Source organism: Caretta caretta, chromosome 8, assembly GCF_965140235.1.
Source record: "Caretta caretta isolate rCarCar2 chromosome 8, rCarCar1.hap1, whole genome shotgun sequence".
In the NCBI taxonomy this organism is placed as follows: Eukaryota; Metazoa; Chordata; order Testudines; family Cheloniidae; genus Caretta; species Caretta caretta.
In genome coordinates, this window is record NC_134213.1 from 70,376,640 (window position 1) to 70,393,571 (window position 16,932).

Below are 16,932 nucleotides of genomic sequence, written 5' to 3' on the forward strand. Positions count from 1 at the left end.
TTACAGGGTTGGATTACAGGGAATTAAAATCAACAAACGGGGTGGCTTTGTGAGAAACTGAATGGCTCCCTCAAGGATAGAACTCAAAACCTCAAGGATAGAACTCAAAACCAGGTTTAGCAGGCCGTTGATTTCACAGAGGGAGGGAAGAAGAGAGGGAGAGAGGAGAAAATGAATACAAAACAAATCTGGTCTATTTCTTGTTTTGAGCCACTTCAACTATCTTTATACATCTTGCTGACAGCAGACTGTGCAGTACAACCGCTAGCCATCGTCATCTCCTGGGTGCTCAGCAGAAGACGGTGCAGTATGACTACTGGCCATCATCTTCTGCTAGCTGCAGATTAAAAGACAGTGCACTGCAGGTAGGACTGAATCACCATGAGACGAAACTTAAAAGGGAAATGACCTGGCTGAGTCACTCCCATGTTTGCCCAGGCGCACGGTTAAAAGAGCACCCAGGACTACGTTGACGGTGGCTACCAGTCATACTGCACTGTCTGCTGCCAAAAAGCAATAAACTGCTGCTGTGTAGCAATGCACTACCACGTCTGCCAACACTCAGGAGACATACGGTGACGGTTAGCTGAGCAGGCTCTATGCTTGCCATGGTATGGCGTCTGCACAGGTAACTCAAGAAAAGAGGCGCAAAACGATTGTCTGCCCTTGCTTTCACGGAGGGAGGGAGGGAAGGGGGCCTGACAATATGTACCCAGAACCACCTGTGACAATGTTTTAGCCCCATCAGGCACTGGGACTTCTACCCAGAATTCAAATGGGAGGCGGAGACTGCGGGAACTGTGGGATAGCCACCCACTGTGCAGCGCTCCAGAAGTCAATGGTTGCCTCTGTACTGTGGACACACTCCGCCGACTACATGCACTTGCAGCATTTGTATGGGGACACACACAATCAACTATATAAAACCGCTTTCTACAAAACCGACTTCTATAAATTCAACCTAATTTTCATAGTGTAGACATACCTCCTCCTTGTAAACATAATTCAACAGAGCATTTAAGAATGTTCTTATGGCTGTCCTTATTCAGCAAAGTATTGAAGCATGTGATTAAGTCCTATTGAAGTGCCTGGGAATTAAGCATGTGCTTAAAATTAAGGATTTGCTTAAGCCCTTTACTGAATAGGGATGGCCTGCTGAATCAAAGCCTATATGTTGCTTCCCTTGTCTCTCTTGATTACATAGCAGAAAGATGTTCAAGTTAGTCTGAATTTAGTTTACATTTCAGGAATATTTTTGCAAATCCAAGAGGAAAAAAGGTACCTCAAATAATAGTTTGTGACAATTTTCACCAAATTATACACTTTGGCCGATCGCTTTTGGCTTCTATGATTGTCTGGTTGAGAGAAAAGTCCATTCTAAATTTTATCTTTCTCCCCTACAGGGAGTGTTAACATAAGTGGAATAGGACTGAGTCCCTTCTCTGTTATTCCAGATAATATTCATAATCATGATGCAGCCACCCTTATGGCAGATCCTTGCAAAATCCACTTAGCTACTATTGCCTCCAACAAATGATTAGTTCCTGAGACCAATTAAAATAGCTGGGGAGTTCTGGAAATCTGAAAATTTGCCTTTTTTAGGGGCAGAATAGTTGGTCCTTTTTATCTTAACTTGTTCTATTCAATATTTTATTAGTTTCAAAGATAGACATTCCAAAAGCACGTTGAAATTGTCAGACAAATCAACAACTTTGATAGAGGATCTTTTTTTAAAAAAAAGTGTTACTGTATGATTTATTTTGAAGTTCTTAAACTTTGCCAATTTTGCACATGATGGATATGAAAAAGAGAGAAGAAGTTAGGATATACTACAAAGGAAAGTAAAGGAATTAGCCAGGGATGTACTCTAGAAAGGGATCCTAAATGCTCTCATACTTGTCTTTGTAGTTTTGTAATCTGTGCGCTTTTTTCCATAAAAGGCTATTTCTATTGAAGACATTGTCCATTCTCTTTCTGTTGGGGAATCGCAGATTTCCAGTGCTATAGTATTATTGCTTTGGTTATTATTAACCTGTATTAATCTATATGACTGTCCCTTTTGATATTCTCTTATCTCTTTTCTATGCCTAATATACCTTTTCCACAGGAAACTTTTAAATTAGTTTCCTTTCTGTTACACTTTGTAGAAGAAAATTCATCACAGACTCAATATTGGGCCAGATCCTGTTTCCATTGTAACCACTGGGATTTCAGTGGGAGACCCCTTATGAATGTTCAGCAAGGTTGTATGACTTTTTTTATATGAAAGGCCATGCTTTTGATATATGCTTTATATGGAAATTAAAGAGTTTTTTGCCTACTAAAAATAAATTGCTGACTGAAGTGTTTTTATAATGCCAGGCCTTGTGTTTCAGATTAATCGAACAAAGTATTCTTCTTCATTCTAATTTTAGCATTAAAAGAATCACTCTGCTTCACTCAAATATGAAAATCTGTCTGTCTGGTTTTATCCCAAGAGAATTTCAGATTTGGAAAAATATAGTGAAACACTACCCAAAAATGGCATTCTTGAATAGGATGCAATTCTCTCAGTGACATGCAACTGTCTTCCCTACACTGATGGTTTGTAAGATTTCTCATATGCTGCCTATGGTGTGTGTGGGGAGGGTCTGTTTTGTAATCCTTTCAATTCACCTTTCGGTGGCACTGAGCAAAGCTCCTGACTGGTCAGGCACCAGGATTATGGACTGGTGGGAGATAGAGGTTAGTGAAGCCAGACTGCCACTCACCCCATCTATTGCCAGCACACAGCAATACCATTTCCTTACTTACCCAAGAGGAGAATTAGAAAAGACTACTTCCCAGTATCCATCACTGCATCTTTCCTCAGCATAAAATGCAAACAGAGTCTAACTGTGCTGCTTACCTACTGCTTTATCATACAGCTTTTATAGCTAGTTTGTTGTTGTCAAGGTTCCTCCCCCACTCTGAACTCTAGGGTACAGATGTGGGGACCTGCATGAAAAACCTCCTAAGCTTATCTTTACCAGCTTAGGTCAAAACTTCCCCAAGGTACAAAATATTCCACCCTTTGTCCTTGGATTGGCTGCTACCACCACCAAACTAATACTGGTTACTGGGGAAGAGCTGTTTGGAAATGTCTTTCCCCCCAAAATACTTCCCAAAACATTGCACCCCACTTCCTGGACAAGGTTTGGTAAAAAGCCTCACCAATTTGCCTAGGTGACTACAGACCCAGACCCTTGGATCTTAAGAACAATGAACAATCCTCCCAACACTTGCACCCCCCCTTTCCTGGGAAATGTTGGATAAAAAGCCTCACCAATTTGCATAGGTGACCACAGACCCAAACCCTTGGATCTGAGAACAATGAAAAAGCATTCAGTTTTCTTACAAGAAGACTTTTAATAAAAATAGAAGTAAATAGAAATAAAGAAATCCCCCCTGTAAAATCAGGATGGTAGATACCTTACAGGGTAACTAAATTCAAAAACATAGAGAACCCCTCTAGGCAAAACCTTAAGTTACAAAAAAGATACACAGACAGAAATAGTTATTCTATTCAGCACAGTTCTTTTCTCAGCCATTTAAAGAAATCATAATCTAACACGTACCTAGCTAGATTACTTACTAAAAGTTCTAAGACTCCATTCCTGGTCTATCCCTGGCAAAGACAGACTATAGACAGACACACAGACCCTTTGTTTCTCTCCCTCCTCCCAGCTTTTGAAAGTATCTTGTCTCCTCATTGGTCATTTTGGTCAGGTGCCAGCGAGGTTACCTTTAGCTTCTTAACCCTTTACAGGTGAGAGGAGCTTTCCCCTGGCCAGGAGGGATTTCAAAGGGGTTTACCCTTCCCTTTTTATTTATGACAGTTGTTATGCACATCGCCTCCCACAAAGTCTGTGTAACATGTGGCTGTGGTTTGAGAGAGAGGTTGGGGAATGGAAAAGGAAACAAAGTGTTCTTGTGATGTGTGGTGCCAGATCTTGTGAAAACTCAGGCACTGACTCAGTTAAAGTTTGTTAGACTTTTTGACAGTGTGGTCTTGCTTCATTCATATGGATACTCATGATGCTACATTATTATTATTATTTCTATATTGGAATACCATGGCAGCTAGAAGCCCCAATCCGGACTGTGCGCTAGTGCTGAGAAAGCACATGGTAAAATACATTCAACAACCCCAGAGAGCTTAAAATATAGACAAAATGTAACATGCACAAAACCATGCAATATATTTGCAATAGGCAAGAACAAGAGAGCGTGTTTACATTTCACCACAATGCCACCATCCATGCTTACTAATTTCCCCAAATCAAGTCCACCTTCCCTCCCCTCTGATTATATGCCTCTGCCAACCAAAAGTTCCCTCCACTCACCTCATCCACACATCCTTATCTACCCTCTCCCCATAGCAAACAAAACCGGAATTATGTAAGGGCCTCCTCCTGTGCTGCTTCTCCTTCCCTTCAATGGCTCAGTGCTTGTCCCTAGAAAAGGGATCAGTCTATTTTTCTCCCTCCTGTCACAGGAGGTAGGGAAGGCAGATCTCCACTTGTCCCTAAGTGGAGGGGGCATGAAGTCTGCAGAGTCAATCCCTGCCCATTTTAGTGTGCCAGCTGCTTGTCCCTTCTCTCTCCATCCCCTCCCTCCAACCCCTAAAGTGCAGAGGAGGGCAGCTCCAATTGAGCTCATCTCCCTTCATCTGCCCTCCTTGTCACTTTGACTTATGTGAGTGAAAATGTCACTCACAGGCAGGGCTTTAGGCATTAAGCACCCTTCAGCTGTGCCTTCCAGATACTACAAGATACTCTCACAGCTTCCAAGCAGACAGCCAAGATTTTCTGTGCCTCTCCTTCTCATTTCTCCCTCACTGTCATTTTGGCACAGTGGAACAGGAAGTGGAGAGAATTAGGCTGCCAGCTTTGTTGCTTCTTGACTCTGAACAGCAGTACATTCCACTGCCAGGTGGCAACGGACACAGGGTTACAAAGGAATGTGCAGAATTGCTGGGCCTCATCATATGTTAAAGTATTTCATTATGGCTAGCATGGAACTCATTAAAGTTTGCTCTCATTCAAAATGGCTATCATTTCTTGTTACATTTAAAGACACTGAAGCCATAGGCTGCCATTATTAAAGATGCCATTTCCTTACAGCTTTCACATGTGAAATGAGGCTGCCTTTAGTAAAGTTGGCCACCATCTTCCAATGTTTCCACGGGGCCTGAAGCCAAGCTTCCCTGAGCGAAGATGGCTACTCCCCTGTGCTCTAAAGATTCCAAACTAGACAGACAACTGTGAGGATAAAAGGGAATGTGGGGAGAAGCAGAGAGGCTAGTGTATGTGGGGTCCAGTGGAGAGACTGAGCAGTGTACACAGGATTGTGGGATGTAGGAAGGATTCTGAAAAGGCATGGGTAGAGACTGAAGAGCATGCAGAGGGAAAGAAGATGGCAGAAAGGAAGAATGTGAAGTATGGAATATTGTTATAAATGGGCAGCAAAAAATATGGGATAGGCAGGTGAAAATGGGGAAGAAGTGTGGGAAGGGAGATTGGATGGAACATGAAGGGTAAGCAGTATAGTCAGCTCAAAATGCTTCAAAATCATGATTCAATCCCCCACCCCTCCATTATGAGATTTTAAAATTTTGGGTTGTCTTCTGACTTTACATTCTTAAGCTTTTCTGTGTAACCATGATTGCTAGAACCTTTTTTTAAATTAAATCTGAGATTGTTCTGTAAATACTCATCTTCAGGAGCTGGGGTTTTAAAAAAAAAAAGCATGATTCAATTGTGAGAGTTGTCAACAATAGGAAAGAGACCAGAGAAGATGGAGGAGATGGACAAAATGGCACTTCCCCATGCCAAGTGTTAGGATAAAGTAAGTAGAGTCCCCCTTTGAGCACCCTGTAAAAAGGCTCTTTTTTATGACTACTTAGGCTTGAAATTTCAACTTGTATTGATCACATGCTAATTGCAGGCCAGCAGCATCTTTCTACAGGCTCAAAAAACAGAAGGCAAATAACTACCTGCCCTTACCCCCCCACCACCATTGTATTGATTGTCATTATTATTATTATCCCTCATTATTACATCATGGGAATGATTTGTTTGTTTCAATTTGTTTTAAACAAATAGCTTCAAAACATAAGAGATTTTTAGGCATAAAAAGGGGAAGCTACTGTCTAAAAGGTATCCTCATGAGTCATCATTAAAACCTGACCACAAACTGACTCCATAGATTTGTGTAGTCAGGTATTTTGTTAAACACTTCACAGAATTCCAGCATTTGTAGACTTGTTCTCCTTTGACTTTTTTTTAAATTCTCATAGTGCTCATGAGTGCTTCTAGAGGTCAATGATTGTGATGTCTTGCACTCCTGGCATGTTCTTGAGCTGCTCATTCATACCCCTAGGGATTGTTCCAAATGCTCAAGTAATCACTCAGATTGTCTCTGATCATTCCACTTCACAGAGCTCTTCGTACTTTGCTATCTTCTTTTCTTGTTTCTTTTTTTTTTTTATGATTCTATCTGCTGGTATGGCAATATCAATTAACCTGGTCTTGTTTGTCTTCATTTCTACAACAGTTATGTCCAACCTGTTTGTCTGGCCAATTCAGTCTGTGACAATATTCAGATCCCACAAAATCTTAGCCTCTTCATTCTCTAGATTGTTCTCAGGTTGGTGGTCACAATACTGCATGGTATATTTAAATCCTGAGATGTATGGACAGTTGTATAATATGGACTTGGGATTGTCTGCCTCCATACAGCACAATTAATTAATTAATTAAATTTTGGTGGGTTTAAAATTAGTCTCACAATTTGGGGAGTGACTCATAATTTTGGGGGGGAGAAGGAGACTGAACCACTGGAGGAAGAAAACCAGTGGAGAAAGGGGAGAGAAAGGGCCAGGTAGTAGGCAAAGAGAGAGACCATAGTAAAGAGACAAAGAAATAGGAGATTGGGATTAAGAGAGGGGAAAGGAGGAAAGAAAACTGCAGGCACTTTGTAACTAGGGGGAGAATGGTCTAGTGGTTAGTGCACAAGCTTGGGAGACAGTCCTCCTAGTTTCAGTGCTATGTTCAGTGTTGTCAGAAGCTACCGGTGTGGTGCTCTGTTCGTGTTCGATGATGATAAGTGCGTGTTCCCTCTGTGTGCTTTCCCAGCTCTGTGCAGATAGCTAACACAGCGGACCCCGAGAGAACCGCCAATGACCACAGACTCTAGTAAGGTATGAAGACACGTTGGCCAGGTTTATTGCTCAAACGAAGCATAGTGATAGTTCCCTATAGACTGTACAGGGCACACTACGAATTTATGCTCCCTGGCAATGAACTCAGCTCAGTCAGTGGCGGGACTTTCCACTGCCCGCTAGGCCGGACAAAGACACCACCCCTGGATGCATTCTTATACATAGGTACAAACAAGTTACACAGTGCTCTTGACGTATTGAGGTGCAACCCCTTTACTTAACTATGCACCACCCTTCTACGTAGTGAGGTGCCACCTCTCACCTTGTACATGTTGGTTCGAACAAAACAACTCTATCCATCATACTAGCCTTTTGCCCCTCTCCTTGTTATCTATGTGGATGGTATAAGAATGTTCTTGTACCATTTGTATACAGTTCTGGTATCCAATACACCTTTAGATATGTTTGTGCAACAGCATAATGTTTATGCAACCTCAGCCTTTTCCTTGCCAGCTTCTGTGAGCAGTGCCTGCCTTTTGGCTCGCAGCTTAACTTTGCTTTATGTTAGCAAAGTCTTGACCATTACTTTAGCTCATGCCTTAGGTCTCATACTGGGCCTCTGATACCAAGGGTTTATGTTTCAGGGCCTCATCTTACTACACTCAGCTTTGCCCAATTCACTGTGTGACTTTGAGAATGTCTTGTCATCCCTCTGTGCCTGAATGTACTCATCTATACAATAGGGTGGTGATATTGGCCCGTGCCCTACCTCACAGGTAAGTGAAAGCACCTCAGGGGCAAGTATTAGCATTTATTTATTATGATTACATAGAGAGGGACAGGGTGACCCAGAATAAGCTTGCTCACTTCGTGCCCTCACATCCACAACGATGTCCTTCAAGTTGCTACTTAGAACTTGACAGCTATGCAGCTCACTGCCGATCCCTGCCCTTCCTAGAGTCCCCATTAATTGGCTCTCCAGGTGGCCCCTAGGGGAACAGTCTGACAGCCCACGTGGCCTGTACCTGACCCTCCTGGGTCTCAGCTGCTTAGCTCCCTGGCTGCTTGATTTAACTGGGAATTGGTCCTGCTTTGAGCAGGGGGTTGGACTAGATGACCTTCTGGGGTCCCTTCCAACCCTGATATTCTATGATTCTATGATTCTATGATTCTCTTCCTCCGACAGGGAGCGGCTCCTGGCTGATCTGTAAGAGCAGGGAGCCGACAGCACACATGGCCAGTCCCTGCTCCTCGTAATGTCCTGGCTGTTCACCTTCTCTGCTGCTTTTCTACCGCCCTTATCACTAGTCTATGTGTCTGTCTCTGGCTATTTCAAGCTGTCTATGGTAAGATTCTTGTGTCTAGCCGCCTCTAGACAAAGGGACAGAAATGGCGGGCTGCACATTGCTCTCTGGCCATAGTAAAATGCTTCTGTTACCAGCACACGGGATGGGAGAAAATGCAAACTTTATCTCGGGGCTTTGGGGAGCCAGCCCGCCCCCTGCCGGTGATTTCGGAGTGCGTGGGCTCTGCCAGCTCCAGTGCCCTGTAGCTCTTTCCTGTGTGGCTACTGGAGCCCGCTCCGCAGCTCAGGCTGCCAGCAAATCCCGAAGTGAGGCTAGCGAGAGGGGGTGAGTCGGTCCGTGTTTGGTTAACAAATTCCCTGCAAAACAGCCCCCGAGCCCCCCAGAGCTGTGCTGATGTCACATCCGCTGCCCAGGTCTCAGCCCCTCTGCCAGCAGCGAGGGCTCCGCTCTTTTCTTGGGTCAAAACTTTTGCGGTGGGTTGGTTGCGGGCGGAGGGAAGGGGGCGAGGGGAGGGGGGGAGGCTGGAGGCGCTTCAGCACCACGGCCAGCGCCTTCCTCGCTTGCCTTCCCTGGGCTGGCGCTCCCCTCCCTCTCCGCTCGAAGGATGCCTGCGGAATGATTGTCCCTCGGGCGGCTGCGGCTTCCAGTCGGCTCCGGCGGGCGGACAGAAAGTGCAACTGACTAGCCTGGGCTCTGCAGCGAGAGCGGGGTGAATGAATGAAGAGTGAAAAAAGCGGAGCACACCTTGGATCAGAATGCAGGCGGCCTCCAACATCCTCAACCTGCTGCTGCTGGCTTTGCTCGCTGGGCTCGATCCTTCCAAGGTAGGAGACGGTGTATTGTGGTTCGCGTGAGACCATCTGAAAGCTGTCCTCCTATGCCCAAGGCTCCTTCCCCCCCCCCCTTCCTCCCGCTCCTGGCAGATGTCAAGTTCACCTATCCCAGTAATGCCACCTCAAGGTAAATAAATAAATAAAAATAAATGTTTTATGGAGCAGGCAATGCGGATCTCTCGGGGTTTGGCTTTCGGCGTGGAAAGGCTTTTGCGTGTCCTTTTGTTGTCCGATCAGCAACACTGGATAGTAACGGGAAGGATATTTTGTTGTCAACATTCATTGAGATGTCTGGTTCCATTGTTTAAGAAAGAGATGCCCCCCCAGGCCCCGCTCCTTTTCTCTATGTGTATGCTGGAAATTGGTCAATAATTCTAACAACGCAGACGTGCTGCAGTTTGTGTCCAAAACATTTGGGATGCTCCTACAATTGAAACCTCGAATAGAAAAGATTAATTGTCTCTGATCGCTGATATTCGGATTCCCGCCTCCCCCTCCGGAGTTTACTTTATCAGACAAAAATAAAAGAAGCTGGTGATAGAAGCGTTACAACGCTAAGACTAGGATGGAAACAACGGTTATCTGTTGAACTCTGGAAACTGTCCAGCTCTGGCTGAAATTAACACTAGACCACCCAGCACAAGTCAAGGAGATATTTATAGTGACCAATGAATATACATCAGCCATTATGAAACATTTAGCATTAGCATCAACACTGGCATCAGTGTTGTAAGAAATGAAAAAATATATATATTTAGACTGAAAACTGAAGTGTCACGGGGAAAAAAAGGCTTAGGTTTTTTTCCCCTTGAGTACAATAGCCACGCTCTAGACTGCAGCAAAGTTTCATTATTTTCAAGTGCATTCAGGTATCAAAAATATCAGCTCTGAAACTGAATTATGAATACTTAAAAGTAAGCAATATCTTACATTATACAACCTGTCTTGTGTAGGGAATTTAAAAATCCTTTAATAATTTATTGAAAATCAGCCTTGTCCAATACCATTTAATAGCACTGATTACTGAAAACCACTAGACCACTGTATTTTGTGCAGTATAAACTTAGAACTTGTCTCATCTGTCTCAGTATTTATGTTATGCAATCTTTGGATTCCTTGTAGGCTATATACGAAGGTAATGAGACAAAGTACTTTTGTTGAGTATATCAGTCCATTACCACAAGTAGTATACATTGTGTTGTCATCACTTATACAGTATGTATGTGAATGTCATTTTAATGATGCCTTTTTAATACTAAACCACTGTGTGAAACAGTTTCAGCACTAGTAAACAGGTAGATGTCAAAATTGATCACATAAAAAAAATGGGTTTCAGAGTAGCAGCCGTGTTAGTCTGTATCCGTAAAAAGAAAAGGAGTACTTGTGGCACCTTAGAGACTAACACATTTATTTCAGCATAAGCTTTCGTGAGCTACAGCTCACTTCATCAAATACAGTAAACAATGTCCATCTTGAAAAATACACTGAGATAAAACTTTAAAACCATTTCAATGGAAATCTAATTTACATCAGTAGAAATAATTTTTGAGGATTTTTAAAAATAGCAAATCTAAGTGAAATTTACCTTACAAAACCCATAAGTAAGCTCAAGTAATTGTTAACACTGAAGTGTTTAGTAGCTATTATTGTAATCTATAAAGAGAGATTCACCAAGCAAATACATGAGAGTTGTACATATGTATGAGCAGCAGCATGTGCTTGTTTTATATTAGTGAAATTCCATACATACATTTTATGTTAATGAAATCCCATACTTACATTTTGTTTTATCTGTTTTTCTGTACATGCGAGAGGCAACAATCTAGCCACAGTCACACCTAGTCAACTCTTTTAATGTCAAAGGGAGCCAGTGCCTGAGAGCAACTGTGGGCAGAATTTATATCAATTTGTCTATCGCCACAATAGTAAAACCCCTACTATAGGAACTGAAGTGAAGCTGGCATACTTCTTTCTGCCCCACATCAGGTGTCAGTGATGTCCCCCATATACATGATGGCATAAACTCTCCATCAACCATGTCTATACTCATTTAGAACAGAAAAGATGTAATGATCCACTTTAAAGATATGCATATATTAACTTTTCAAACTTTGCTTCTAGCCCTTTTGGTACTGCATTATACTATGCAGAGGGCATAAAAATAGCCTTTTATTCTACACACTGTGTGACATTTTAGGGGATATTAAAATGTTCATTGCAGGCTATTTTAATTTTGTAAAGGGGTCATGGACTGAAAAGCAAAAAAGTCCTTAGGATAATATAAAAATAAAAGGCCCTAGTCAAACTTTGCTATTTAACAGAACTGAGCTGGCTTTTCATAGATCTAAACACCAAAGGCATACACTTCTCTCAATGATTTTTTTTTGCCAGATTAAGCATATAAAGTGTATTGAATATAGCAAATTATACATCTAATTATTCACATTTTAAGACTTTAAATAATAGCTTTCAAATTTCTGTGACAAATTATGTATATGCAAAACTCCTCTAGTTGTCTTTACTATTGTCTTTATTTTTATTGCCTTTTAATGTCTTTATTTTAGTTATTGACTGTCTTCAGTAAATAAGTACAAATAATGACTGAAAGCACTTAGGAAATAGCAGTAGTACAAATATATTCATTTATTTATTTATTTAAGAAGAAATGAAGCAATAATATTCTGCCCTTCAGATTGGATAGCATATTTGCCATTTTAAATTAGTTGGGGGGACTAAGGGGATGTTATGCCTTTTTTTGAAAAAGAATTATTTGTGATAACTTCGCTCAGCTTTTATGCTTATCCATTTTAGTGAGAGCTAATTCTATATGAGTATATATATATATACTTATGAATATTTACACACCCGCTGCACATGCACATTACCTTAATAAATCATATTACAAGTTTTGGAATAGATGACATAATATATTTTTACTAATGTGCTAGATATTGTGATAGATTTACTGTGTAGACAGTAATAAATATATCCAATAAGTTATTTAAAAAAACCCAAATAAATAAATAGTAGTAATAGTAATACCTACAGCTTATATAGCACTTTTTGTCACTAGACCTCAGAGCACTTTACAAAGGCGGTCAGTATCATTTTTCCCATTTTACAGATTTCACAGAAATCAAAATGTTCCCCAACAGAGAGGCCACTATTGACTCTTAGAGGATCATATGATATTTGTACTCTTATTGTGACAAGCATTCTGTGTTAGAACTTATTAGGTTATCTTCCAATCATAAAGTGTTTAAGTGTCGCCATCTCTTGGTAAGATATGTAACCAGAAAAAGTGTATAGTTTAGTCTTTAATTTCTGAAATGCTAAAGTGTTTATATAAACTGAGTTCATTTATTTTCCACATTGACACATTTTTAGTATTTTTGTTAAACTTGACAGAATATTGACTGTGCATGGAAACTCTTCTTTAAGTAAATGGAAAGCAGTTCACCACCAATTGATTTTACAAGTTTTTAATGCTGCTGACAGACCATCAATTTTAGTTCAAGAAAATGATTAAAATGTCTTGTCTCTTAATTAGACTATAATTATAATATCTACTTATATGGAAAATACAAAAAAATCATTGTTCATAATAATGTACTTCAGTAAAGTTTTATTTCCATCAGAGTGGCTGGATATTTAGCAAGAAGTCTAGTTTTAATCAAAAGGTTTCAATTAGAAATATGAAAGCTTCCCTCGGTATTTCACTCAGATCCAATATCTTGAGAGAAAGAACTATTAAATATTTGGAAATTCCTAAGAATTGCTGCTAGATGGCATCTCTGTGCTGCTTTTCTAAAAGCATGGTGTATTGTAATGATCTTGATAGTATATAAAGTGGCCTTCTGTTAAAAGGACCATTTTAGGCAGGCCATCATTTAATCACTATACCAAATAATCATGATAGTATAACAGAAGTAAGCATTTCAAAGCTATTCAGTGCTCACCTCTAAAGAAAATAAGCAGAGAATGTTTAAAGGACTGTCTTCATTCTAGCCAGAAATATTTAGTTTTAATTTTGAAATCCTAGAACTTAAATAGGCCTTAAAAATGTGCATGCATCATTCAAACACAAATTTTACATGTACATTATTTCTCTAAGTCCCGTAATTACTTTATGTTCCACATTTGATTGGTTTTGATTTCTTGAAATTTGCCAAAAAAAAGTTTCAGAAGAAGACAGACTAATGAAATCAGAACAGGACCAAATGTATAGCATAGTCAGGAAAAAAGTGTAAATTATATATATGGCTTTTATTAACATGATTTTGGAAAAGCTGAAGAAACAAAAACAGATCTAAAATTCGTTGGTTACTGCAGAATGCATACTATATCTCTGTATTTTCATCTTAAAATTGTTTGTACTTGTAGATTTTCAAAATCCATAAAGTTGTTCAGAAACTGTAATAGTCTTCATACTGTTTGCCCAAATAGCAACTAAAAACTTTTTTCCCAGAGAGTTAAAGGAAAAAAGGAGTTATATCAAGTATGCTTCATTAGTGTTACAAGTTAATTCATTCCCTTTATGAAATTCCATAACAGTAATATCATACATGTGCCAAAATACATTATTTTTATTGAAAGTAATGACTCCATAGTTCTATGATCCATTGCAATGTACATGTCAAATCTCATTAGCCACTATGTAATTAATTTAGCCTATTTTTTCTACTATCTGTGGTTAGTTAATATGAAAATCTGGCATTAACCATCAAGCCTACATATGACATTGGGAGACATGAAAGTTCTAAAACATTCATTTCTGAGTCTTGTCAACTACCACCTGGTGTCTGATCCCCTATTTCTGAGCAAGATAATTTAGAATCCAGGGAAGAACTGTCTTCAATTACATGTAACTTTGTCCCCATCCTTGATCCTCCCATACTTGGGTTCAGAGTAGGATATAACACAGGGATGGCGTTAGCCACTAGCAGCTGTTCTATTTCTATTTATGAACAGATTCCAAATACCACTGGTTCTCTCAGCAATAAACAATACGGTTGGTCATCAGACAGTAATTTTTTGCCTTAGAGACCTGGAAAGAGTGAATGGAATTGAATAAAGTTGGTTCATATATGTCCTCTCAATCCAGCCCCGAAGGGCACCACTTCCACATTGGCTGTGAAGTTACACAAGGATCTCCCTTCTTTTTTATTTTATTCTAATACTATTGGAAGAGATTGTGACAAAACAAGTGACACACAGAGTTGCCAATTCTTGTGATATTATCAAAAATGTCATAATTTTAGGTGTATATATGGGAGGAGGTGTTAAGCTGCTGCTATCAGAAGAAAACAAAAACCATGTATTTTTAAGCACTAACTAAAAATGGCCACTGTTTCCCATTATTCTTAACAAGACTGGAGCCACAGGTTGCCAAGATGGCTACTGTTGCAGGTGGAAGTTGGATGGTTATTGACTCCCAATGTTTTTAGTACAAAGACAGTTTCACACTCTCTAGATGAATGCAGACTTAGCTACAGCTACAGTTATCAATACACTGAAATCTCCCAGGTTGACAGTTATAATGACCTACATTAAGAAATGAACCTGGAGGCACTGAATAACCTACAGCTGATTCAGAACACAGCAGCCTCACTATAACATAGCGAGACACAATACATCAATACAGAGCTCTGGGTTCTAATAGAATCCCCTCCAAAACATTATTATTAATTAACGAATGCTCAAGTGAGACAATAAAGATGAAAAAGTTCAAATATAAAATATAAGGAATGGAGATAAAACAGATGCATAAGTCAAAACAAAAAAAATGTAAAAATGTCTAAAAGGCTTAGGAAGGTATCACACACATTTTAGCCATTCAGTAGCCTCGGGATCAGCAGTGCGGGGACTGGAAAGTCCTCCTGATAGTCCAACATGAGATGAGCTGCCATTCACTAGATGTGCCGCATTCTCCACTCCACCACAACTACACAGAGGGCAGTTCCTGAGTCCCAGTTGCAGTCATTTGTACACCTCACCACCCTGCATTTGAAAATGTTCAGCTTGCATTAGAGCTAGCATGGCAGGTCATAGCCAGGCAGTCTCTCATCAGGCTGAGTAATGAGGAGGAAGTTTCTTACAGAGGGAGCAGCTCATTCCCATTTTGCTTGCAACAATGTGGCAAGATCTGATAGCCACTTGGTGTTTGCTAGTCTCATAGTTCCCGTTATTAGTTTCATCATTTGATTCAGTTGTACATCAACTAGCTTTGTCTGGGAAGAGTTTAACCACACAGGAGTAGCAGAGAGCTAGCAGGAAGCTGCAAAATGTTTGTGCATTAGGTTCCCAAGTTGATCCTGCAAGCTTGATTAGGAGGCCATTTCTGGTCTTAATCTTCTGAGCTACCTAGGTGAGGTGGTCCTTGTAGGTAAGTGTGTGAGCTAAAGTAACTCCTAGATAGAGTTTTGAGTCATGTGCCAGCTCTTCTTCATCCAAGAAAATGTTGAGCTCTTGTAGCTGAGATGGAAGCATGACAACATAGTCTTTGACTCACAGGACTTAAGTCTCTTAAGTAATAGCCACTAATGGTGGCTGCAGTTGTCCTCAATCTTTTTGAAGACTCTGTCTCTTGAAACGAGGCAGATGTTATCTGTCTATGTGAATTACCTTGAAATTGTCAGAGGCAGATCATTCATAAATATGTTCAACAATGTTGGAGCAAGAACATATCCCTGGGTATCATGTGGACATGGATGGTCATGCCCAATTGTTGGAGCAGTAGTCTGGCCCCCGGTCAGAGCAGGAGTCAGGCATGGTGGTTAGAGCAGGAATCATTAGCCAGGATTCAGAGTTCAGGGTCACAGCTGGAGTCAGATGCCAAGTGTCAGAGCCAAGGCTCACACCTAGAGTCAGGAGCTGGAGCCTATGCTCAGAATCGGAGTCAGAGACCAGAGCCAAGGGTCAGAGCTGAAATCAAAGGTCAGGAATTAGAGCTGAGAGTCAGAACCAGGTTACGTGGAGTGAAACAAACCAGGGGAAGGGCTGGATCCAAGGCAGCAGCAGGGCTGGAACAAGGAGCAGGTCTGGGAACCAGCAGGCAGAGGAGCTATTGCAGCCATGGGCAAACACTTTGAGCAGCTAATGAACTGCTGCTACCACTGGTCTTAAGAGCTGATCTGATGACTTTTCCAACCAGACACTGTAGCCACTCAGACAGCCCCCTGCGGGTCAGTTGTGCTCATTAGGGTTGCCCAGAGACTGGCAATGCTGCAGGTCCTTCTTCCAGACTGGCTCTGCTACCAGACTCTGATTCCTGACCCTGAGATCCCAGTGAATGCCAAATTAAATTCAAAGTCCTAGCCTTCATCTGTACAGCCCCCAATAGGCTGGGACTCTCAAAGACTTTCAGAAAGATGACAATCTATCATGATACCTTTAATCTCAGAGGCATTGGATATTTTAACAAGTGAGGATGAACCTCACAGGAGTAGATTCACGACTTTTTTTGGTGTCTGGACCTTGAGTATGGCAGTCTCTACCACAAGGAATTAGAAAGACAACATTCAGGAGCAAACATAAACCCCATCTCTTGATAATAGCTTTCCCACAATAACAACTGACTATAGTTATTGTAATTTATAGACATGATGAT

At 40.9% G+C, this 16,932-nt stretch overlaps 1 protein-coding gene across 3 annotated transcripts in view; it reads left to right on the top strand.

The window, feature by feature from the left end:
• The first annotated feature begins 8,740 nt into the window (after positions 1 to 8,740).
• The window catches only part of OLFM3 (olfactomedin 3), a 132,127-nt gene continuing 123,935 nt past the window's right edge, over positions 8,741 to 16,932 (top strand). For 2 of the 3 annotated variants that reach the window (XM_048861760.2, XM_048861761.2), the window contains exon 1: positions 8,741 to 9,314. Coding sequence is in view for 1 of the 3 variants with exons in the window: in XM_048861761.2 (XP_048717718.1) it covers positions 9,246 to 9,314 (69 nt within the window). In the remaining 2 variants the exon portion in view is untranslated. The other variant, XM_048861764.2, reaches the window with a different exon arrangement.